The 23,822-nt window shown below is 43.5% G+C and overlaps 2 protein-coding genes and 1 long non-coding RNA gene across 8 annotated transcripts; 1 reads left to right on the forward strand and 2 right to left on the reverse strand.

Moving 5' to 3' along the window:
• The first annotated feature begins 8,178 nt into the window (after positions 1 to 8,178).
• GLS2 (glutaminase 2) lies at positions 8,179 to 22,071 on the forward strand. 6 transcript variants are annotated; one of them, XM_016224532.2, is made up of 18 exons: positions 8,179 to 8,209; positions 13,181 to 13,280; positions 13,892 to 14,013; positions 14,816 to 14,945; positions 15,480 to 15,559; positions 15,644 to 15,807; positions 16,037 to 16,095; positions 17,330 to 17,362; positions 17,625 to 17,683; positions 18,200 to 18,266; positions 18,407 to 18,457; positions 18,657 to 18,833; positions 19,505 to 19,636; positions 19,751 to 19,843; positions 20,013 to 20,074; positions 20,568 to 20,644; positions 20,935 to 20,998; positions 21,125 to 22,070. In XM_016224532.2, the coding sequence occupies exons 2-18, from the start codon at positions 13,200 to 13,202 to the stop codon at positions 21,279 to 21,281; spliced, it is 1,608 nt and encodes a 535-aa protein (XP_016080018.1). In that variant the 5' UTR covers positions 8,179 to 8,209; positions 13,181 to 13,199; the 3' UTR covers positions 21,282 to 22,070. The 6 variants fall into 6 exon arrangements, with proteins under 6 accessions (XP_016080018.1, XP_016080015.1, XP_016080017.1 ...); XM_016224529.2 differs by lacking the exon at positions 8,179 to 8,209 and adding an exon at positions 8,347 to 8,616 and having other exon boundaries at positions 21,125 to 22,071; XM_016224531.2 differs by lacking the exon at positions 8,179 to 8,209 and adding an exon at positions 8,605 to 8,634.
• LOC148093836 (uncharacterized) lies at positions 18,379 to 21,590 on the reverse strand. Its single transcript, XR_015714056.1, has 3 exons — positions 21,471 to 21,590; positions 19,913 to 20,080; positions 18,379 to 18,560 (listed from the first exon to the last, which is right to left on the reverse strand). It is a non-coding gene; the product is annotated as an uncharacterized LOC148093836 (long non-coding RNA).
• SPRYD4 (SPRY domain containing 4) lies at positions 21,728 to 23,738 on the reverse strand. The gene is made up of 2 exons (XM_016224535.2): positions 23,654 to 23,738; positions 21,728 to 23,325 (listed from the first exon to the last, which is right to left on the reverse strand). Exons 1-2 carry the CDS (start codon positions 23,736 to 23,738, stop codon positions 22,787 to 22,789), a joined length of 624 nt encoding a protein of 207 aa, XP_016080021.1. The 3' UTR covers positions 21,728 to 22,786.
• Between the last annotated feature and the right edge of the window lie 84 nt (positions 23,739 to 23,822).

Raw genomic sequence — 23,822 nt, forward strand, 5'->3', positions numbered from 1 at the left:
ATTAAAGATTAAATGTGAGTTTCCAGTTGAATAATGAATTTTGATGATATTCATGGAATAGAAAATACAAATTAAGAAACCTGACTACATAATGATAAAAAATTCCTACCTAGCAAAAATCACAAAAGGAAAACTAAAAGTCACATTATAAACCAGGAGGAGGAAGAAAATGCATGCAACTCATTTCACAAAAGGCTAATTTCCAAAATATATGAAGAATTCCTACAAATCAATAAAACCTTAATAACCAATATTTGAATATTCATAAAAAAGGAAGTATGATGGTTGATAAACATATAAAAATCCTCAACCTCATTCATAATTTTTAAAAACTAAAATAAAAGCAATGCCAAGACACCGTTTTACACTTATTGCCATGTCAAACAAACAAAATCACTTGAGGTGAGAGTGGAAAAACAAGTACTTTCCTACAAGGGTATAATCCACATGGAGGGCAATTTGGCAACATCTATCAAAATTACAACTATATATACCTTTAAAAAAAAATAATTTAAGATTACTGTATTTCCTGACAAGAGAAATGTTTTAACAAATTTAACAGGTGTCAATCAACCCTTGTTCAAATTGGCCACACATCAAATCTATCATTATGGGAGTTTTATTTGGAAGTGAACTTAACTATTAATACAAACGTCAAGATACTACACAAAACATCCACAGGGACTTTTTCCATCTTTTTCTTTTTTAATTGTTCACAAACATTTCCTACATAATCCAACATACAACAAAAAAATGGTACATCTTTTTCTTTTAATTTGCATACAATAGAAAAACAAGAATATATATATATATTACAAAATTTAATTAATAGATACTAGGCAGGCTGACAGTTTAAGTTTATAGGTGACAAATTACCTAATAAAAATAATCAGAATTTATTTAGCATCAGTCACTTCCATTACCAAGTATTACTCCCAATTAATAAAACTTGCTGCCATCTGGCTGCTGGTATACACTTATACCATCACTTAATTTTTAGTACTGCTTCCCACCTTGGTTCTTCACAATTACTAACATAGAAAACTGTTGCAAAGTAGGGGCAAGCATTTGCAAAAACAAACAAATAAAACTCCCAGCTTATTCTAAGCATGAATGTGTATGATGGAATTTCTTCCCAAGCAATGGACGCTCAAACCATCCAGAAATCACCAGAACTGGATTTGTCAAGATATTTTTTGCCTAAGTCCAAGTCCAACAGAGGAGCTGAAAATCAAACTTAGTGTTTAGTTTGGGGGTAGGCTGGGGAATTCAGCCATTTGAAAAATGACCATCTTAAAAAAAAAATGAGCACCAAAAATAGGTTCACTAAATTTATTTTAAAAATCATAAAACATTTCTTACAAAAGAGCATTACATTCTGCACACTGCTCTGAATAGATGCCAGGGACATATGGACTATTGTTACTCTTCCTCCCTGTCCCACTCCCCCCAAATGTTACAGTGATCACAAAGCAAAGTGTTCACAATAATTACATAGGGGGAATTTCCTTTTCTAACCAACAACATTGAACAAAAATTAAAATTCACTCATCTGCTGCTGTTTCAAATTTTCAATTATATAAATACCTTTTGACCCAGCAATTTTACTTCTAGGAATTTATCCTAGTTATCTCTGCAACCTGCAAAATGACAAGATAAAATAAACTTATTCACTGCAGCGGCATTATAATAGTTATGGTAACCATAAAACATATTGTCCAAATTGAGACAGTTTTATAAGAGAAAGAGGGCACTATTAATATTTAAGCTAAGACAATTGGCATAGCTAACTGTCCCAAGCAAGCCAGGAAATATGGTCACTCTAATTACAACAAAAGATGGAAAACAATACAAATACTCACCAACAGGAGACTTTCAAAATAATAATGATATATCCTGACAATGGAATACTGCGTAACATAAAAGGAAGCATATTATGTAGTGATTTGGAAGGTTCTCCAGATGTATAGCAAAAAGTTTTTAAAGAAAGAAATACAAAACAGTGCTTATAGTATGCTACTAAATGTGTAAAAGAGAAAATATATAATTGCTTAGTAGTGAAGAAAATATATCTGAAAGGATATATAGAAAACCAATAACAATGTTTGCCTCTGCAGAAGGAAATTGGGTGTCTAGGGAACAGGAACAGGAACAGAAACAGAAAAAGGAGAGTTGCTTCACTGCATGCCCTTTTTGTACATTCTGAATTTTGAACCAGATGAATAAATAAAATTGTAAAAGAAAATGGTCCTAGTAATTAGTTGGCTAATTGATAAGTTTTATGACCTATTTTTCCCTTCTTGATCTTGTATGCTGAATAATAAAAATACTGTTAAACACTGTGATCCTATAGAGTTCCTTGAATAGTTTTTAAAATCATTTTAATTTTGCTATAGGGGAATGAGAATTGTGCAAAACTGAGATATACTTCAGAAAAATCTGAAATCAAGTACCAGTATTGTAACTATCACAGACAATTTATATGTAATATTACTTTTTTCCAATTTCTGTATTTAATAATTCTCATAAAACAGCAAGTAATCATTTCACACATTATATATTTACTTGGCACCTTTTGTGTTTTTACTGTGATTTTTTTCATCCAGATTAAATTAAACTGGACTGGAATAATAAATATAAATAAATAAATAAATATACTTAGCCCTGAAAATCTCTAACCTAAGTAGTAGTAGTTACTATATAAATTACCTGATTAACTAAAATTGCTTTATCCAGAAATTTCCCAAAGATCAGAGAGCTGTAACAACTTTTTTTTTTTATATCCTCAGCTGGGGATATTTTTCCCCCTATTGATTCTTTTCGAGAGACTGGAAGGGAGGGGGAGGGGAGAGGAAGGGGAAGAGAGAGAGAGAGAAACATCGAAATATCCATGTGAGAGGGAAACATTGATTGGGTGCCTCCCCTGCACATGCCCCACCGGGGCTGCGGATTGAGCAAGCCAGGTACGTGCCCTTGACAGGGAATCGAACCCTTGACCCTTTGGTGCACAGGCCAGCGCCCTAACCACTGAACAGTGCTGGCCAGGGCTGTAACAACTTTCAGCAAACTGACAGGCCAAAGTGGATGATGTAAAAAAACTACAAATTACATAAGATCTTGAGAAATTATGGCTTGTGGAATGTTCAAGTAGATAAGTGTGGTTAAAGATTAATTTAGCTAGTCTTTTAGAGAATAATTTTGTTCACTATATGGTAATACAAGAGTCTTTCATCTCCTTTAGGTTAAAAAACACACAAGTATTAAAATGCTATCAACCACAATCTGAAAGGTTTTTTCTTTTCGCTATTTCAAATTCTTTCAAATTTGTTTTAGTCTACAAAGAGTTTTTTAAAATATTTTTTAGGGACTCTGGCAAAATCTACATGTTCATAGCATATTATAATGATTCAGACTTGCTATAATCTATTCTTATGGCCATCAGAGAAACTAAATTACAGGAGATATTATTTGGCAAAATAGAAAATGTATATTAGGCATTGTAAGTGTACTCAGTGTCATGATATACTGTGTTGTTGTTTTTTTTACACATTCATATTTATACTTTTTCAGTCCTAAAAATTTGGTTTTGTAATTGCTAAACCAAAGTAGTTTAGGGAAACATACTAGAATATATCATAGATATATTTGTAGTTATATAAAATTTTATTTACTCCATGAAGGTCTAACATCAAGTTAAAACATGCTCCAGCACCACAGTGCTCTTGCCAGAATCTAAATCCTATTCAAATACATGTGCCTACTAATGATGTCTTAGCAATTTTTAAATATATTAATCTATTTGGTGGCCTTGATTAATATATTTAAACTTTCAACTCCAACGAATCCCTTAAAGTTCATAAACACAAAGCAACACAATGGCAGCATCAGCTTAGTTTCACAATTATTGAAGAATGAATGAGAAGTGAAAATAAAGAAGTGGTAAATGTAATGACTCTTTCAAAAAACTTGGTGGTGGAAGGAATGTAGATAAGAGTTAAAATATACCAATTATAGCTCAATTTTTAAAATATGTCTTTATTGATTTCAGAGAGAGGAAGGGAGAAAGAGAGAAAAACATCAAGGATGAGAGAGTCATTGATCGGCTGCCTCCTGCATAGCCTCTGACTGGGGATTGAGCCCGAAACCCAGGCATGTGCCCTGACCGGGAATCAAACCTCGATGTCCTCGATCATAGGTCGACACTCAACCAGTGAGCCATGCCAGCTGGCCATATCTCAATTTTTTTAAAAAAAGAGCAATATTGATGGAAAATCTGAATTGCATAAAGCTGCTTAACTGAAATATATTTTAATGTAGTCACACTCACACCAAGAGTGAGAATATACTGATTGTTTAAGATGGTAGAGACTTGAGCATATTTAAGCGCTGAAGGATAGAGCCATTAGAGAGGAAGAAGCTGAAAAATAGAGCAAAGTAAGTGGAAAGACTAAGATGGGAGTGAAGAAAGAATTCCTCTTCAGTAGTATCCAGAGTTACATGGACTATAAATGTAATGGCAGGAAATTAAGGGCTTCTTTGTGAAGCAGTGGGACGGTGAGCTTAAGTGAAGTAGAGAAGCTCTGACAGGTTGACTATGGAGCTGCCTTCAGAATGTAGTTAGATACTCTTTTTTTAAAAAATACATCTTTTATTGATTTCAGAGAGAGAAAAGGAGAGGGAGAGAGAGATAGAAACATCAATGATGAGAGAGTCACAGATTGGCTGCCTCCTGCACACCCCTGACTGGGGATGGAGCCCGCAACTCGGGCATGTGCCCTGACCGGGAATCGAACCCCGAACCCCAATCGCCTGGATCCTAGGTCGATGCTTAACCGCTGAGCCACGCCAGGCCGGGCTGTAGTTGAATACTCTTATTATAATGTTGAAAACTCTTCACAATGCAGACCCCACCCACATCCTCAGCTTCACACATTCTCATACCCAACCAAACTTTAATTCCAACTGCACTGATCTAGAGTCCCTCAAATGTTTCTCTTATGCCATCAGTTCTTGCAGAGCCCTCTGTCTGGAACACCTTTCTCCTGGTCCCCATGCAAACATCTCTCATCTTTTTAAGAGTTGGCTCCTATCACTCAACATTCCTTTAGGCCCCTCCCCCTTTTCCCCAGTTGCCCTTAACCCTGAGTCTAGTTAGGTGCCCCTTCTTTATACTTCCTCTGCATATGTCTTTATCTTGGCATTTTTTGTAAGAAATTTTATTTTTTTTAATTGATTTTAGAGAGAGTGTGGAAGCTAGGTTGATTCTTGTATGTGCCCACACCTCGGATCAAACCCGAAACCTTGGCATATAAGGAAGATACCCTAACCAACTGAGCTACCTGGCCAGAGCTCATTAGGAATTTTAAACACTGGCTTTCTCATTTTGACTTTTAATTTCTGGGGTTGGCACACTGTAAGCTAATGAAAAATAGTCGTTGAAGGAATGGATGATTATGTTAGAGCTCCCAGTACTTATATTTACCCAGTAAAACAGATTATCTTTACAAATGGAGAAACTAAGGCAGGAAGGAGTGTGCACCAACAGTAACATTAGCAGAACAAAAATTAATGAAAAAATAACTTAGGTGAAATAATCTTTCACTTACAGTAATTGAACAAATGAAAGTCTCTAAATCATAACAAGTAAATATTCTCCAAACACAAATATCAAGTTCCCAATTTTATACCACAGAGGATTTAGCTTTTCCGATTTAAGAATTCAAAATCAGCCCAGCCAGTATGCTCAGTGGTTGAGCACTGACCTATGATTCAGGAGATCTCTGTTCTATTCCCAGTCAGGGCACATCTGCTGGTTCCACACTCAGTCCCCAGCAGGGGGCATGCAGGAGGCAGCCGATCAATGACTCTCATCATTGATGTTTCTCTCTCTCCCTCTCCCTTCCTCTCTCCAAAATCAATAAAAATATCTTAAAAAAAAACAAAAATAAGAATTAAAAATCATTAAGACAAACTTCCCCCTATTCCACAAAACTCTGGCATAACCAGAAACTGACCTATTAGAGGTAAATGAAAGAGTTTTCTCTCACTTATGAAAGCCTCATTTATAGTTGGCCATGTCATAATTGGCTAATACTCTTGCATAGATTTAACTAGATGGGTCCTTTTCAAATCAGAAACAAAAAAAGTATCTAACACTGACAAGCTTAACCACCTGGGCTGACAAACTTTTTTGACTTCAATATCTTATACTTCACACAATGCTTTGGGCCTCTCAAGTCAGTTGTTCATATTCCATCCTCATGCAAAGGCAGCCATATGGTAGTAAAAGAAGAATGGGTCCAAAGGCCAAAGTTCAGCTGGGGGCTAGTTTTCTATGCAAACAACCTCCCCTTCTATGGGTAGGTTTTCTTCACTGCCCAACCAATTCCTATTATTGGAGAGAACTGGGGAGAAAGAGAGTGAGGAACTCACTACTGATTATAATTAAAGCTAATTCAAAAAACTGGGAGTAGGAAACAGAAGAAAGCAAATAACTTCTGTATAATGTTTAGAAATCCCCTAACATACGGTATCTTTCTCTTAACAGCTCAAAAAACTTCCGGGAAATAACATTCTTATGAAACAATGATAAGATGAACCTGTTACATTTGGAAAAACTAATGCTGGTTTGAGTTTATACAAAGTATTAGGACCCAGAACTTTCTAAAAGAACTTAATGGGCAAAATCATGCATGAACCAGCCCAGGGCAAGCTGGAGTTGATGAATTAGAGTCCTACCCATAGGAGTACAGATGGAGCAGATAGGAAAAGACTACAGAAGAGAAAAACAAACAAAGAAAAACAGAGAAAGATCACTCCAACTGGTTTCAAACTAAATAAACCCTCCAACCCTAACCAAGGCAAAGGACAATTGCCTTTCCACAGAATACACCAGAGTATGGTTTTGACATTTATTTCTCCATGGTTACTCTTAATGTTTGTTTTAGTTCCCACGTGAAAAGTGGTATTTTGTGATACAGCCAGCCTCTAGACAACTCTCAGCACTGTATCAGAATGCTTCCACATAAAATGCTTCCTTTAGGGATGAGGCCATTTCCTGGAATAATTTAATTTAACAGTTAATTTTGGGGAAAGCTGCATCATGAAGAGAGCCTTGCCCTCAGACTTGGGTCTGATTCCTGACCCTACTAATTACTTGGGTTATCTTATTCAAAGAAGTCATAATTTCTGAGTCTTAGTTTCCTCGTGTTCAAAATAGAACTAATAACTACTTTGTAGGTCACTGGTAAGAGGATAAGATAGATTCTACAAAGGCGGGTACACCATAAACACTAGATAATAGCTCTTATTTACATGAGTTCCTACTAAATATAGATGCTGCGCTAGGCTTTGTGAAGATACAAGCGAATGTTCTTCCAGCTGCAAATGATAAAATTCCTGAATGTGAATTTTCAAAATTATTTTTGTGCATCACTTCTTTTTGGCCCATGAGGAACACAGGGGCAAGCAATAAAACAGAAAAATTCTGGGACTACTTAACGGTTTATAAAATGTTTACGGGCCCAGAGTCAAGAACACCCAATAATTCCTCAACAGCCACCGAACAGGTGGTAGAGAGAATCCACGCACCTTAGCAACCACCAGGATGGCCCTTTCGCAGCCTCATGACCTCACTAAAGTACCTGGGTTGCTGTTTCTGGTCGGGAATTTTCTAGCCGGTTGGCTCACTCACCAGTACCGCTTGCCAGAAACTACTATTTGTTTGGCATCCAAGACGCACTAGGAGGTGGGTTACTGAGGGCCACTTGTGGCCCTCGAATGTCGAAGGTCACTAAGTGGCCTCTTGAACAGGGCTCGCTTTCATCGGGGCGTGGAGAGGCCCCGCTCTGCTCTTCCTCTGAGGAGTCCATCCTTCCGGCCCCGCCGCGTCCTCGAGGAGCTCGGAGCCCGCCAGGCTTCGCAGCCGCCCAGCCACGCGTTTCCCGCCTCGGCGTCTGCACGCACCGCCGCCGGCCGCAGCGAGTCGCGGCGCACAGGAATCCGCAGGCGTTTGCGGACGGCCCACCTCCTTGCATTCATTGGGTAGGCTCCTCTTTACCCCGCCCCCAAGCTTTTTGCTTCCTCAATGATTGGACTTCAGCATTTTCCATCCCAACTCTCAGGCACCGCCCTCTTCTCTCCACGCACTCGGACGCCCTCCGCCCGTTTTCTTCCCTAACCCGGGATCTCCTCTCCCATCCCCTGCCCGGTGGGTACCGGGCGCACCTGACAATGGCCCGAGCCTTATAGGGACAGGCCCCTCCTCCCGTTACAATCCCACCCACCAGGCCCCAACTCGCCGACGCCTCCCAGGCTTCGCACTCCATCACGGAGCTCCCCCCACCTATCCTCGTCCCCGATTTCTCCGCCCCTCCTTCCAGCCACGGTTCAGACGCCCCGGGCGCTCTGGCTGAACGGGCGACGTGCAGGGGGGATGCGCTCCATGAAGGCTCTGCAGAATGCGCTGAGCAGGGCCGGCAGTCAGTGCTGGCGGGGAGACTGGGGTCACCTGAGCCGGAGCCCCCTCCTTGGCTGGGGCGTCCGGCACCACCTCAGTGAGGCCGCGGCGCAGGGCAGGAAGAAGCCGCACAGCCACCAGCCGCAGCACCAGGATCAGTAAGGCTTGCGCGACGGGTAGGGAACAGGCTCCCACTCACTAGCTCCCAAGTCCCATTTCTCTGGAGCGCATCTCATCTTCCCTCTCCTCTTCTTGCTCACTAGCCTGCGATGCCTTTTCCTTTAGATTTGGGGTTTTGGGTCCGCCGCGCTCGGGCAGTAAAATGCCGTCCGCCCGGGAGAGCGTTTGGTCAGGTCGGTCCTCTGGATGGTGCCTGTCCAAGGTGCGTACCTAACTGGGAACGGAGATGCGCGGAGTGTTTCTCGGTGCACGTGTCTGAGTGCGGGGCCGTGTGCGTACCACCCGGCCTCATCCTCCCTCTCCTCCCCGGTCCTCGTGTGTATCTTAGCGGATGTGTGGGTATGCACAGCCTCCCTCCTCGAGTCTGGGGTACTTGGGTTTGTCAGCGTGGGGTCTGCCAGTGCGGAGGTATGGTGCGTCTGTGTTTCGGCGTATTCTCGGCGTGTAATATGTGATGCGCGTGTATTATTGGTGCGCAAGTACGTGCGCGTGTCCTTTGCGTAAGGGTTGTGTGTGTGCGTTATCAGGACTCCCTAATTCGTGAATAAGGGTAGTTTTCCAGTTGGTTGTTGAATGAGGAAAATCTTTATACTGGGGGGGGGGGGGCTCATAAAACGCAGATTTCTGAAACCAAAGCCCATCAGATCCGTTATTTGTGCTGCCCAGGCTCACTGATCTAAAGGGCTCTCTCTCTTCCCTTGGGCACTTATTCTGCCCGAGAGGCTGCAACTCTAACCCCCACTACACAGGAACACTTGGTGGCTAAGCCTCTCCTCCCAGACGCAGACAGAGCAGAGCAGGAAATATTGCCCTACCCAGAAGTCGATACACTGTCCAAGTAGCTCCTGCTCTGTTACAGCAGGACAGGAAACGGACCATCTCCCCTGTCACTGACATCTACTGATGACTTTCAGAAAGATATGCACACCATAATTAAAGTAGCCAGACAGACACAACACTGCCACACCACCACTGGAATCACTGTCCTGAGAGGTAACAGACCAATAAGGTATTATTTATTTTTTATTATTATGCTGTACTTTTCCATCAGCCTCTTCTCAAGGAGACATGCATGTTTCAACTTTAAAGAATAAGCCCTCTCTCCTGATCTACTCCCCCCCCCCCCACTTCAACTTTCACCAAATAATTGCCATGGGAGAAATGGTGGTGGGATGGAGCAAAGGCTTAACCTCCCTTACCCTCACACTTTCTGTGGGATGGGGAGCAAGAGGTGTCCCTAGTCCCCTGCCCACTTTCCTTATCCAGTGGAGTCAGGTGATGGGGGTGTTTTTAGGAAGCTTGATCCTCCTGCCTATGGCTGCCTGTGCTCCCAGGGACTTCATCAGTAGATGCTCCCTTGGGCAGAAGGAGCTGAGAGCCCTGAAGGGGGATGGGCTCTGGGAGTATGACACCATGACGGGGAAGGGGTTTTGTGTTGGGGGGAAGAGGGGCAGCAAAGAAAAAATGCTGTTTTTCAGGCTATTGTTTTTTGATATTTAGCTTTATTGTGTTTTTTATTATAAAAGAAAAACAAGATAAACAGAATGTCAAGAAAAAAATAAAGATCCCAGTATTAGAGGTAACTAGTTAATTTTGTGATATATATCCATGTATATCCTATAGATGTATATATAAAATTTAACAAAAATAGGACTATGGCATTTATGGCATTTGGTAACCTATCTTTTCCATTTATGAACAGCTTTTAATATAATTGAATGTGTGTATATGATATTATTTTAATGGCTGCCATTTTAAGATTCCATTGTATGAAGTATCATAATTTAACCAATCTTCAGTTTAGTTACTACATATCCTTGTGCACTTGTTCAATTATTTCTTAGAGTAAATTACTAGGAAATTCTGCTCTCCAGAGATATCTGTCTTTGATATCTTGTATAACCTTCTAGAGATATTTTATGCATATATCAGCAAATCTGTGTCAATATTATTTTCCCTTTTTTTATACAAATGGTGTCATACTGCATACACTGGTCTGCATTTTGCTTTTCCCCCCTCAACATTATGTTGTACATCAATCCATATCTGGGTCAGAGGGTGTGCAGTTGTTTCAAGGTCTGTGATACATTCAGGGGAACGGCATCATTTTCTGTCTTCTTTCAGCTTTGGACAGAAAGGCCTGCCCTCAGAGTGTTCCTGTGTACTTCACTTGTTGAGCTATTCCTAAGATATCTCTTTCCCTCCTTCCTTTGTCACCACATGAACCCTCACTTCCCTATAGGCACTAGGCTCATTGTGACAATTGGGCTTCCTCAGAAACATGAAAACTTCCCGGTCTCTTGGTATTCCTCCTAGAACAAAATACGTACACACACATGCCTAGTCTATGCCAAGGTTCTTAAAAGGCTTTTTATTTTTAATGCATTGTTTCAACAGAGAATATATTCATATCCATATATATCATATTCAATAGATAATATATGCATATTCATATGGTTAAAAATTAAAAATTTACAAAAAGGTAGTGGGAAATATCCCTCCCACTCCTTTTGCCTAGCACCTGCTTTATCTCCGTCTCCCTAGGGAGACATAAATCAGTCTTCCAGAAATATTTTGTGCCTGAAAAAACAAACATATATTTTTCCCCTTTTAAACACGAAGAGTACCATACTAAAAACAATGTTTTACAGCTTGCTTCTTTTAGTTAATATTACATCATATTAATTCAATACTTATGCATGCCCTCATTTCTTTTTATTTTTATTGACTGATTAATTGATTTTAGAGACAGAAGGTAGGGAGAGAGAAACATCAATTTGTTGTTCCACTTATTTATGCATTCTTTGATTAATTCTTGTATGTGGCCTGACCAGGGATCGAACTGGTAACCTTGGCATATCAGGATGACGCTCTAACCAACTGAGCTACCCAGCCAGGGCTCATTTCTCTTTTTTACACTGCATAATATTCCATGATATACACTATAGTTTACCTATCCAGTTCCCTGTTAATACACATTTAGGTTGTTTCCAGTCTTATTAACCAAAAATACAGTGAATATGTTACTTTGTAGGTATGTGAGTACACCTATAGGATCAATACCTGGAAGTCAGATTGTTGGGTCCGAGGGTTTTTAAGGAGCTTAATCTCAAATAGCTATCATATTTGGAATGTTCTGATAAAATAATTCCCCTAAATCTGTTAACATATTAATAGGAGAACTTTTGAAGACCAAGAAGTCTTCATTACCTGGAATTTTAAGTGTTATAAGCCAGCTAGAGAGAGAATTTGAGGAACAGAGAACTTTCTAGAAGTGTGACTAGGTAGTTCTTTATTGAAGGCCTACTGTGTGGTAGGAACTTTGCTCAGTGCTAGGAAGGCAAAAATACATAAAACACAGAGACCTAACAGTGGAACAAGGGAAATTCTGTCAGTAAAATGATGTGTTGTGTCATACCAGCAGCATAGTAAAATCTAGAGGTCTGGGAAAGCCTTTACAGAGTTAGTAACATTTGATCTGGATCTTGAAAGATGAGCAGGACTGTGCACCATGAACGAGAAAAAGGTTATTCCATGCAGAAGTTTTAGCATAAGCAAAGGCCAGGAAGCCTAACAGTGCCTGACCCATTTGGGGAGCCACCTGGCATGTGGTGGCATGGTGAAAAATAGGAAAGGAATATTGGCAAGGTTCTAAAGAGCCTTCAGTGCCAAGAAATAAGAACTTATTTTGTAGGCACTAGGGAACTATCAAAGGTTTTAAGTAGAGAAATGGTATTTGAGTTTTAGAAAGATAACTGAAGCATTGTGGAAGATGGGTTGGCAGACAAGAGAGTGTAGTACTGTTAGGTAACCTAACAGACAATAAGGAGCTGATGATAAGGAAACATAATTTACTGAGCATCTACTTTGTGACAGACAGTTTTTTATGGAATGTTATTCTAATGAAGCTTCACATCACCCATGTAAAGCAGACATTACTACCCTTATTTTATAGATGAGGAAGCAGGTTCTGCAGTATTAAATAACCTTTCTATCCATATTAAGATCACATAGCTATTAAGGGGCAAACTGATTCTGTCTATTATATCATGCTGGCACAGGGGAAGAGAAGAAAAGAGAGACATTATGGAGGTAGATTCATCCAACATTGTTTACCAGCTGAACATGGATGTAAGGTATGGGAATTATCCAAATGATTCCATGTTCCCAGCTTGGCACCTGGATGAATGGTAACACTGTGAACCCAGATTTCCACAAGAAGAAGAGCAGAGGGAGGGAGGTGAAATGACCTCAGGTTTGGACATACTGAGTTTGTGGTGCCTGTGGGACATCTAGAAATGGAAGTGTCTAGAAGACAGCTAGAAATAAAAGTCTAAAGGTCAGGAACAAAAGAAAGCTAGTGAATAAAATTTAAGACTGCTCAGGACAGATGTGAAAGTTAGAATTATAGGGATAGATAAGATAGCTCAGGGAGGAGGCCTAGAATGAGGACACCTACTACTTATAAGTCCATGTTCCAGGAGGAGCAAGGACCAGTTCTCAGGTTCCTGCCCTCCTTCCCTATCTCTGCCCCCCAAACAGTGATTCGTCAGAGAGTGGTATGCTGTCCCGCTTGGGTGATCTGCTCTTCTACACTATTGCTGAGGGACAGGAACGAATCCCTATACACAAGTTCACAACTGTAAGTTTCTCTACCCACTCAGAACCCTAATCCCTTGGGATTACTTATTGACTTTAGAGAGAGAAAAGGAGAAAGAGAAACATCGATTTTGTTGTTCTACTTACTTATGCGTTCATTGGTTGATTCTTACATGTACCCTGACTGGGGATCAAACTCACAACCTTGGTGTAACAGGCCAACACTCTAACCAACTGAGCTACCTGGCCAGGTCCCTTGGGATCTCTTGAAAGTGGGAAAAGGAGGGTAGGACAAGTGCAGGACAGCTAATAATGGGTTGCTTCATGAGGATGAATAGCAGATGCCTAGGCTGATGAGATAATCCCATCCCTGCCCCAGGGTGGGAAGATTAAACCCTCTGATTCAACCCATCTTCTTGGTTTGGGACTTTGACCTAAGGGGTTTAGAAACCAGCTACCTTGATGAAAAAGGGTAGGAAACCCCCATTAACCTTCAAAGCTGCTCCATTCCCTCATTTCTTAGTTTGCAAACCCACCTGTTATACCTAATGTAGTAGTTGGGGGTTGAGCTAATTGTTATCCATTGCAAAAGATTATTAGGATTGTACTACTGTCCTTGTGGCTGACCTTATCAGCTTCTTCTTTACCCTAAAGGCACTGAAGGCTACTGGATTACAGACGTCAGATCCCCGGCTCCGAGACTGCATGAGCCAGATGCGCCGCATGGTTCGAGAGTCCAGCAGTGGTGGCCTCTTGGACCGAGAGCTCTTCCAAAAGTGAGGACCCCAGAAACAGAGCACCACTCTCAAAAATGTTCTTGGGCATAGATTATAACAGCAGGAAGGGATCTTGGGGATTGGATAGTGCAGCCCCTCATTTTATTTTATTATTTATCACACAAGTTACACATGGGTATGCATATACTCATTATAAGAGTTCAAACAATATAGAAATACATGTTCTTTCCCTGTCTCTCCAATCCCAGTTCCATTTCCCAGAAGTAAACATTATTAACAGATTAGTGGATATCTTTTAGATAATGTCATACGCACTTATATACATAGAGGAATATATGTAATTATGTTTATTTAGGATTTTTAAAATGTAAAGATGACCTACTATACATATTATTCAGGTATTTATTTTTCTTGGTATATCTTTCTACATTATTCCAACCCCTCATTTTATTTATTTATTTATTTAATTTTTTTCCATTACTTTTCAGAGAGAGTGGGAGACAGAGAGAGAAAGAGACATCGATGTGAGAGAGACACATCAATTGGTTGCCTCCCGCACACAACCCCCCAACCGGGGCTGGGGATTGAGCAACTTGAGGTACATGCCCTTGACCAGAAGAGAACCAGGAGCCCTTCAGTCTGCAGGCTGACGCTCTAACCACTGAGCCAATCTAGCTAGGGCGCAGCCCTTCATTGTAGAGGCAAAGAAACTTAAGACCCAGAAAGATAACATCACACCTGATGAACACTCACACCTTCTTTATTCCCAATTTCCATGGCTCCAGAGTGAGTCACAACTGCAATTCTCCAGCTCCCTAACCCACTCATGTCTGGAACCCAGGTGTGTGAGCAGCAACATTGTGCTCCTGACCCAGGCATTCCGGAAGAAGTTTGTCATTCCTGATTTTGAGGAGTTCACAAGACATGTGGATCGCATCTTTGAGGATGCCGGAGAGTTCACTGGAGGCAAAGTGAGGGCCAGGGGACTAAGGGAGGGGCAAGGGCTCTGGGCCAGATATACCTTGCTTCTTGGAGATTTCCTGGGACTGGGAATCCAATTGATAAGGGATGAGGAGCAGAACCTCTAAAAATGGGGACAAGGGCTTTATGTATTTCTATACATGTGATTTCTAGAGCAGGTAAGAAGCTGAGGTTTTTATGGAGACATTTGGCATAAGGACTTAAAAGAACTTTGAAAGACACCTGTAGGATAATTGAGCCTAAGTACCAAAAGGGGAAGCAGACCCCATAATTCTCTTTTTACCTTCCATGGGCTTTATTGCCATCTCTATAGGAGTGGAGCTACAGAAAGATAAGGTCTTCTAGGACATAAGTCTTGGGTGTCTCTGAGAACAACAGGCAGGAGGGAACCCTGTTGCCCTGCAGAAAACAGAATTTTAGCTTTTATCTAAAAGCTTCTCCTGACCCTGAACCTCAGCTCTATTCCCCTTCTTCACATCCATATCTCCATTCTGCCCCTGTTTTCTCTACCCACTCATGACCAGGTGGCAGCCTACATCCCTCAGCTGGCCAAGTCAAACCCAGACCTGTGGGGCGTCTCCCTGTGCACTGTGGATGGTCAGCGGTGAGATGCTGGGTGAGAGGAAGGGGAGGCAGGGCACAGGTGCAGAACACAGACCGACCTCTCATGGCAGCTGTCTACCTCCAGGCACTCCGCCGGCCACACAAAGATCCCCTTCTGCCTGCAGTCCTGTGTAAAGCCCCTCACCTATGCCATCTCTGTAAGCACCCTAGGGACTGACTACGTGCACAAGTTTGTGGGCAAGGAGCCCAGTGGCCTGCGTTACAACAAGCTCTCCCTCAATGAGGAAGGTGGGCACTACCAGGGCTCAGACCAGATTCATAAATGCCCCCTTCGTGTCCCCATCCCCACCCCCACCCCCACCCCCACCTTTTTTATTTCTCTGTCCCTCCTGACTGGCTCTGTCATTCCATCCTCCCCAGCAAGAAATCCTTCTAGTCTAGCCTGAGGAACAGGCAGGCTATAAAGGAGGTTTTCTTCAGTGAATGATGAAACATTGGGTGGTTGGTATTTCCCCAGGAATCCCCCATAACCCTATGGTCAATGCTGGTGCCATTGTCGTGAGCTCCCTGATCAAGGTCAGTGCCACCCTTCTCTAAACCCCTTTATTCCTATATCACTCACATCTGTCCAGCTCTCCAGGGGACTGGTGGGGCTTTGATTCCTTTGAGGACTCCCGGGAGGCAGTGAGGGCACACACTGTGTTGAGGATGTTAGTGAAAGGAACTGTACCCCTGCCCCCACCCATGAGTCAGGAGCCCAGAGTTTCCTGGCCCTTAGAGAAGTGAGCAGGTCCTGACCCCTGCCTAGGACCAAGGGCCAAATGCCAGACACAGGGGGGAGGACAACACTATTAGGTGCTGATTGGCCACTTCTGGGTGAGGGACACACAGAAGGAAGGGTGAATGGCCAAGCCAGGATAGCTATTCACGTCACCTGGAACTGTGAGTTGGCCTTGAACAAGAGTATCAGGCTTGCCTGTCAGCTGTAGGTCTCCCAGGGCTTGAGAAACAACCTGAGAGCAATGTGGGCAGCAATACCCTGAAGCCAATCACAGCCCCTCCTGGGGAAGGTGGTGTTATGAGCCCTTCCCCCAGGGACTTAGGTGTCAGAGTCCCAGTGGTGTTGACACTGTAGCTGACAAGTGTAGAAGTAATGGGCGTGGGAGGAGACCAGGCTTCCTGGAGAGCTGGACAGATGCTCCGGGTAGCTCTCTCTATAACTCTGTATCTGGAACCTGCCTCATCCCATTCCCATCTAAGCAGACTCTATTGGACTTGACTCTCAGCTAAACTCTTTAGATTTATTTCAATTATAATATAATTGACATACTTGAATATTATAATGTATGCAACACACACCCTCACCCCATTCCTGTCACTCCAGTCTTGGAGATGGCTATGAGAGTCAGGGAAAGGACAGAGTAAGGATCCAGCGTGGGGTGTAGGGGATGGGCATCAGGAATAGGAGTGAGGCTTGGGGACAGATTAGAATCAGGTAAATGAAAGTGGGAGCTGGTGATGAGGGTTGGAATTGAGGATGGAAGTGAGTGAGACTCAGGGATGAGTGAGGCTCAGAGGTGAGGTTTTACTTGTATTCATCACTTGATAATAAAATCTAAATGGGTTGGTTTCTAAGGTAACTAGATATGCATGGATTAAAAAAAGTATTTTTTGAAAAAAAGAAGTCATTGTAAAATGTAACATTCCCAGTAGCAAAACCAGTCTAACACTTTAACTGGGTCCTTCTGATGTTCCTGTCATCTTCCTAGACTTGGAATACTGATCTCTCTCTTTCTCTCTCTCTCTGCAGATGGACTGTAACAAAGCAGAGAAGTTTGATTTTGTAAGTTTCCTTGCTACTCAGCCCCTGGCTGCTTTTCTCCATGGCATGTTGTCCTCTCCAGCTGCCCCAGTACCTGGATCTAACCCCACTTTGATAGTGCACCACCCCATCTAAAAGCCTTAGTTCCAGAGCTGTGGGGATCTGCTGGCCTCAGAGAAGAAAGGCACCTGAAATTCTTTCTGGGATAAGAGCTGAGAAGTTCAGAGAGTTAGTACGGGTCCTCACTCACCTGGTCCCTCCCATGCCCCTTTTTGTCTTCTAGGTGTTGCAATATCTGAACAAAATGGCTGGAAATGAATACGTGGGTTTCAGCAATGCCACGTAAGACCTTGTTCACAGGATTGGCTGAATGCAGTGTGTGTGTGTGTGTGTGTGTGTGTGTGTGTGTGAGAGAGAGAGAGAGAGAGAGAGAGAGAAAGAGAGAGAGAGAGGGAGAGAGAGAGAGAGATGGAGGGGGATGATGGAATTTTAGGAGGAAGAAAGCCCAGGGGAACTTTGGCCTCCCAGCTTCCTCTGAGCCCCTTCATTGGCATTTGTTTACTTTGTAAAATAATTTGCTCCATTTCTATTTAGTACTTAATGAGCAAGGTGGTATGAGGGTTTCTTGCCAAGCCTCTCAAAGTCAAAGACCTCACCAGTTTTCCTAGACTAGATTGCTAGACAATTTGGGGTGTTTTGTTTTTTATACTTTATAATAAAGCTCTGCCCAGTACTTGCTGGGGTTTAGAAGTTTCCCAGTATTACTGTGAGAATTTATAAAGGGGCTGATTTAGTGTAACATGTGCGCTATAGTTCTGTCTCTATCAAACCAAGTACTAAATTGGGTGTTTGCTTCAGATTCCAGTCAGAGAAGGAAACGGGGGATCGGAATTATGCCATCGGCTATTATCTAAAGGAAAAGAAGGTAATTGGGAGAGGCTGGTAGAGAAAGTCCCTGGGAATTCTGTGGCTGGGGAAGGGCAGTTGGGGTTGGGGACTTTGGCTGAGATCCTGGCAGTGTGAAAGGGACTGAAAAGAAATGCTCTCTCCTCTTCTTCCTTGCAGTGCTTTCCTAAGGGGGTGGACATGATGGCTGCCCTCGATCTCTACTTCCAGGTAAGCAGACACTGCTGTTCAACTCAGGGCCAAGGGAGCAGGATAGACTGTACTCCTTGCTCTGACCCAAAGGGATGCTCCTCTGCAGAAACACCAGGGGAACCTGTTAAAAGATCAGGATGCCAAGAATGTTGCCCTACATCCAAGAAAAAAGTGTTCAGGTCCACACTACACTCTCACCTCTGCCTTGTCTCCATAGCTGTGCTCCGTGGAGGTAACCTGTGAATCAGGCAGTGTCATGGCAGCCACCCTGGCCAATGGCGGGATCTGCCCCATCACAGGCGACAGCGTGCTGAGTGCTGAAGCAGTGCGCAACACCCTCAGCCTCATGCACTCCTGCGGCATGTATGACTTCTCGGGCCAGTTTGCCTTCCATGTGAGTGCTTCTGGCCCTTTTATCCATTTGCCACAAGCCCATAGCCAAGAAGAGAGGACACTGAGTCTCTGAAGGTGGAGAGGTGGAAGCTTGTTCCTGCCTCTCATTTACTAACTTCCAGCCAGGTGATTAGGCTCAGAATCCTTAGGGGTTTGTCAAATAAATCAAGTCCCTCAAACACATAAACACACCATGTTGCAGCTCCTGAACTATTCTTCTGTGGCCCTTCCCATGACTGGTGCTTCTCTAGATTTCAGTTTAGATGTCACCTCTATAGAGAGGCTTTTCTGACCACCCTTATCTCAAGTGGGTGCCCCTCCTACCTCCTTCTCTATCACAGAACCCTACTTCTTTTCTTCTGAGTTATCATAAGCTGTGACTATTTTTGTCTATTTGTTTACCTATTTACTGTCTATCTCCTCCCATCAGATATAAGTTAAATGACTCTGTCCTAGTCCTAGCATCAGTCACAGAGTAGATGCTCACTAAATATTTCCTTACTGCAGCCATGAATTTAAGGGGGATAGGGGAGTACAGGAGTAAGAAAAGCTAATTAACAAGCCAAAAGGTTGAGATGGGTATGGCCTTGCCCACACAGTCATTTGGGATAAACTATTAACCCAGACTTGGGACACCTCTAGCTCATCCTCAGTTTGAACTTTATCCTCAAGGTGGGCCTGCCAGCCAAGTCAGCTGTGTCAGGAGCCATCCTCCTGGTGGTACCCAATGTCATGGGAATGATGTGCATCTCACCTCCACTGGACAAGCTGGGGAACAGCCACAGGGGCATCAGTTTCTGCCAGGTAAGTTACTTTGCATGTAGTACTAAATATTCTTGAATGAATAACTAAAGCAGTTTTTAGCTCCTACTAAGTGCAAGGAGCGAAGTAAATAATCTCTTTGGCTTACAATTTTAGAAGTTGGTGTCTCTCTTCAATTTCCACAACTATGACAACCTGAGGCACTGTGCTCGGAAGTTAGACCCACGGCGTGAAGGGGGAGAAGTTAGGGTAAGGAAATCCCCAGTTGGCTTCTAAGAATACTTCAGAATAGAACATTTCATAACACTTCAGCAATACCTTTGGCTAAGCATCCATGGAGGAGGGTCACAGGGCAGAGCTGGGCATGGGTGGGTTCAAAGTCACAGTTGATCTCAAGTGGGTATTATCTGTTTTCCAGAACAAGACTGTGGTAAACCTCTTATTTGCTGCCTATAGTGGAGATGTCTCAGCTCTTCGAAGGTACTTCTGTGACCAAATAAACATAATAAAATACTCGTGGTTAGAGATCTCATGAGGAGTTACCATAGCAAAATAGTTAAGTGCTTCAGCTTTAGTCAGATAAAATGGACACACTGCACTTAAATTGAGATTTTTTTTCAAAGTACAGTGCCTGCCATGTGGTAAGACCTTAATTAATGGTAGCCACTGTTATGATTAACCTGGGTGTCAAGAGCAGAGTTGCTAGGTAAGGACCCTGCCTTTAATGGATTACAACATCCGTAAATATGTACTGGGTACCTACCACGGGTAAGCAATGATGTTTCTGGAACCATCACACTCCCGTCTCTCTGATGTGGGAGTAAGAGTCTCATTTGGGTAGAGAACACATTGTGCGAGGTCTACAGATCTTGGCATAAGCTCCGGAACCTATCCAGTCTGACCCCACTTCAGAAAGGACATGAGTTATTATAGGCTGATATGGGTTACTTCAGCTGCTTTCCACTACCCTCAGGTTTGCCTTGTCAGCTATGGACATGGAACAGAAAGACTATGACTCCCGCACAGCCCTGCATGTTGCTGCAGCTGAAGGTATCTAAAGGTTAAATAAGAGGGGAAGTAGGTCATAAGACCCTTCCTTTTCTACCAAGAGTACCCCCCCATTGGGTATGCCCTCAAGGTTACAGGGGCAGCCACTTATTTTGTCCAGATGCCCTACAGTTTGGAGGCTATTATTGGGTACTGCAGGGAGCAAAATGGGAAGAGGCCTTTTCCCCTCCCTTATTGGTTCAAAACTCCAGCTGCCAAGGGTGTGTACCAGTGCTGTCACCAAAAGGTTCAGCGTCTATACCCTCTCATTTTCCTTCTGCCTATATTCCTAGGACACATTGAAGTTGTTAAATTCCTGATTGAGGCTTGCAAAGTGAATCCTTTTGTCAAGGACAGGTGAGTAGGATTAAGCTAAAAGGGGGTGAGGGTGGGGAGTGGGCAGCAGTTTCTTCACTAGTGCCCTCCAGCCACCACTGTTATGTATACAACTGGGGCACTCTCTGTCTTCTCTGTTCCTCTCAGGTGGGGCAACATTCCCCTGGATGATGCTGTGCAGTTCAATCACCTGGAGGTGGTGAAACTACTTCAAGATTACCAGGACTCCTACACACCATATGAGACTCAGGCTGAAGTAGCAGCTGAGGCTCTGTCTAAAGAGAACTTAGAGAGCATGGTGTGAACATGGAGCACGCACGGTCCCTGCTCAAGAAAAAGCACGAATTGGCCACATATTTAACCCATAAACACCAAACACATGCTACAGAGAGCTGCACTGCTTCAGTGCAGACCAAGACAGGCCAGTGATTTCTGTGGGAGTCAAAATACCCCATTCCCTTGGCAGAGTATAGAGAAGTGCCTAGGTGGATACCTGCAGTAGAGCTATCCATGGAGACTGTGGGCTTCTTCAAGGTATAGCCTAATTGCCTGGCCCACTCAAAATCTTCCTGGGTCTTCACCTGGGTCCCCTCTTCCTCTCCCTGAAGAAACCATCATGAGAGAGATGCTCTGGTGATGGGGTTCTAGCCACCATGCTCATGTATCTATCCACAGAGCTATGCACCTGGCTTTAGTGGTCTGGAGAGATCTGCCCCCCTTGGTCAGGAAGCAGAAATTTTATAGACAGAGAAAGTATTTTGTGTTCAAATAAACTTTAATTACACAAATGATTATTTTTGCTAAACCCACCGTCCCTTTCTCTCCTAGAGGCATTCAGTTGCATCACCATCATAAAGACAGAATAAGATGGAAACACAGGGTCAGACAGAGAAATACATATTTCATATACATGCTCACCCCACCAGGTTTTCTCAACCCCTAATACTGCTTTAGGTTAAGTGTATTCTGCTGCCAAGGTGGGGATGGGAGGGTGAGGGCTTGGGTCTGAGCAGGCCCAAAAATGTATTGTGCAAGACCTCAGGTCTTTCCTCCCTCTGGAAGTTCCAATTGTAGCAGAAATGAAGATACAACTTCTCAAGAATAAAGTTTCCAGCAGTAATCCCCTTGATATCCCCCAAGTGTCTCTTTCCCTTTGGTAATGATTGTAACTGGCCCAATGATTACAACGGATTGACCATGTGTCAGAGGTGTGCAGATTAAGGCAGATGGACTCAACGGTGAGGACAGCTGCAGCTATGTGGGGCTGAGTCAGGCTTTGAGGTACTGGGGAAGAAGGGCTCTGTTCTTCACTCTGTCAGTAAAGCACTTCCTGAGAAAGCCAGATCCCAGACTCTGTATGTGCTTTAGGGAAAAGGCCAAGTCACTGAACCACTCCTCCAGCCAGAGGTAGAAAGGATTTACTGTGGAGAGATTCAGTAGTACCCCAAGAACAAAGAGAAGTTACACATGGGCAAAGGGAGAGAAAGGTATCATAGTGATGAATAAATTCAAACAAAGCTGAAAGGTAAGACCCCAGGACTGGACACAGTCTGAGAAAGGCCTGGGCACAGGAAGACAGAGGGACCAAAGGAAGCAAATTAAGGAAAAGACATTCATGGTAGACTGGGAAAATTGGCAGTAGACTAGCTTTCACAGGTAGGGGAGAGGAAAATGACTAAGATATTGCACAGGGGACCGGACACTGACTTGTGGAAGCTAGAGGTTGCTTGAGGCAAAGTTAAAAGGTTTCAGACACTCTCAGGAGGAGACTGGCCAAGAGCATGATTAGGAACTCTACTGATGGACATACTAGAGGCCCTGAGGCACCTCAAGCCCTGAGTGGGTCAGCAGTTCTCCATCCCATAGGGCAAAGGCAGGTACCACCGGACCCTGAAAATCTGTCTGTAGCGTGTGGACCACAGCAACCCGGCTCACATCCACCAAGCTCAGCTTCTGGGCCTCATACTCCAGCAGCAGCCCCACCTTCTCTGGCTGCCCGATCCCCTCAATAGGGGCTTTCTCGTTGGCCAACATGGTGTGCCACTTGCGCTGGGCATAGGTGAACACCCAGGAACGATCATCAACACCGATGCAGCTATCCCGAGATATGTCCACATCTGCCACTCCTACCCGGAACTGCTGGGAGCGCTTCACTGTCACCTCCCAGTAGTGCCTGCCACTGGTGACCGCTGTGTCTGCCAGCACCACTGCCCACTCCCGGAAGCGCTCCACATTCAGGGTCAACCTGGTGGGCTCCAATCCCACCATGCCATATTTCACACCTGTGTCACCTTTGAAGAGCGCCAAGCTGCTGTGGGCGGTCTTCTCTTGCAGTTTGAAACTGATGCCTGCGGACAGAGCAAAAAAGACTGAATGACAGGGGCTAGAACCCTAGAACTAGAGATATATATACATATTCCTATCTGAAGCAGGCTGTCATGAGATCACGAAGAAGCAGGGGAGAGTCAATGTCAAGCGGGCAAGAAAGCGGGAGCGCTTTATGTGGGCAGCCCAAGGAGCCGAAAAGCTCGGACTGGCAAAGCCCTGGGTTTTAAAGAAACCAATGTCCTAGGTTCAGAATCTCAACACCAACGCAGGTGGGAAAGGGAAAATGACCCAAAGGGCTCTGGGAATAACAGACGGAAACCATTTTGTGGTAAAAGGAGATAACCCTACCTCTGCAGGCTTCTGCTGCCGCAACCCCCAGTCGTTTGGCTCCCCAGCGGCACAGGCACAGCGAACGTGCAAAGGGCAGCGCCATCTTGCGCCCCGGAAGAACAGGGCACGCCTCTCGGCCTGAGACCCCTCCGGCGGCCCCGCCTGCTCCGCTCGCACGTGGCGCGCG

The sequence above is a fragment of the Miniopterus natalensis genome, chromosome 2, assembly GCF_054644295.1.
Source record: "Miniopterus natalensis isolate mMinNat1 chromosome 2, mMinNat1.hap1, whole genome shotgun sequence".
In the NCBI taxonomy this organism is placed as follows: domain Eukaryota; kingdom Metazoa; phylum Chordata; class Mammalia; order Chiroptera; family Miniopteridae; genus Miniopterus; species Miniopterus natalensis.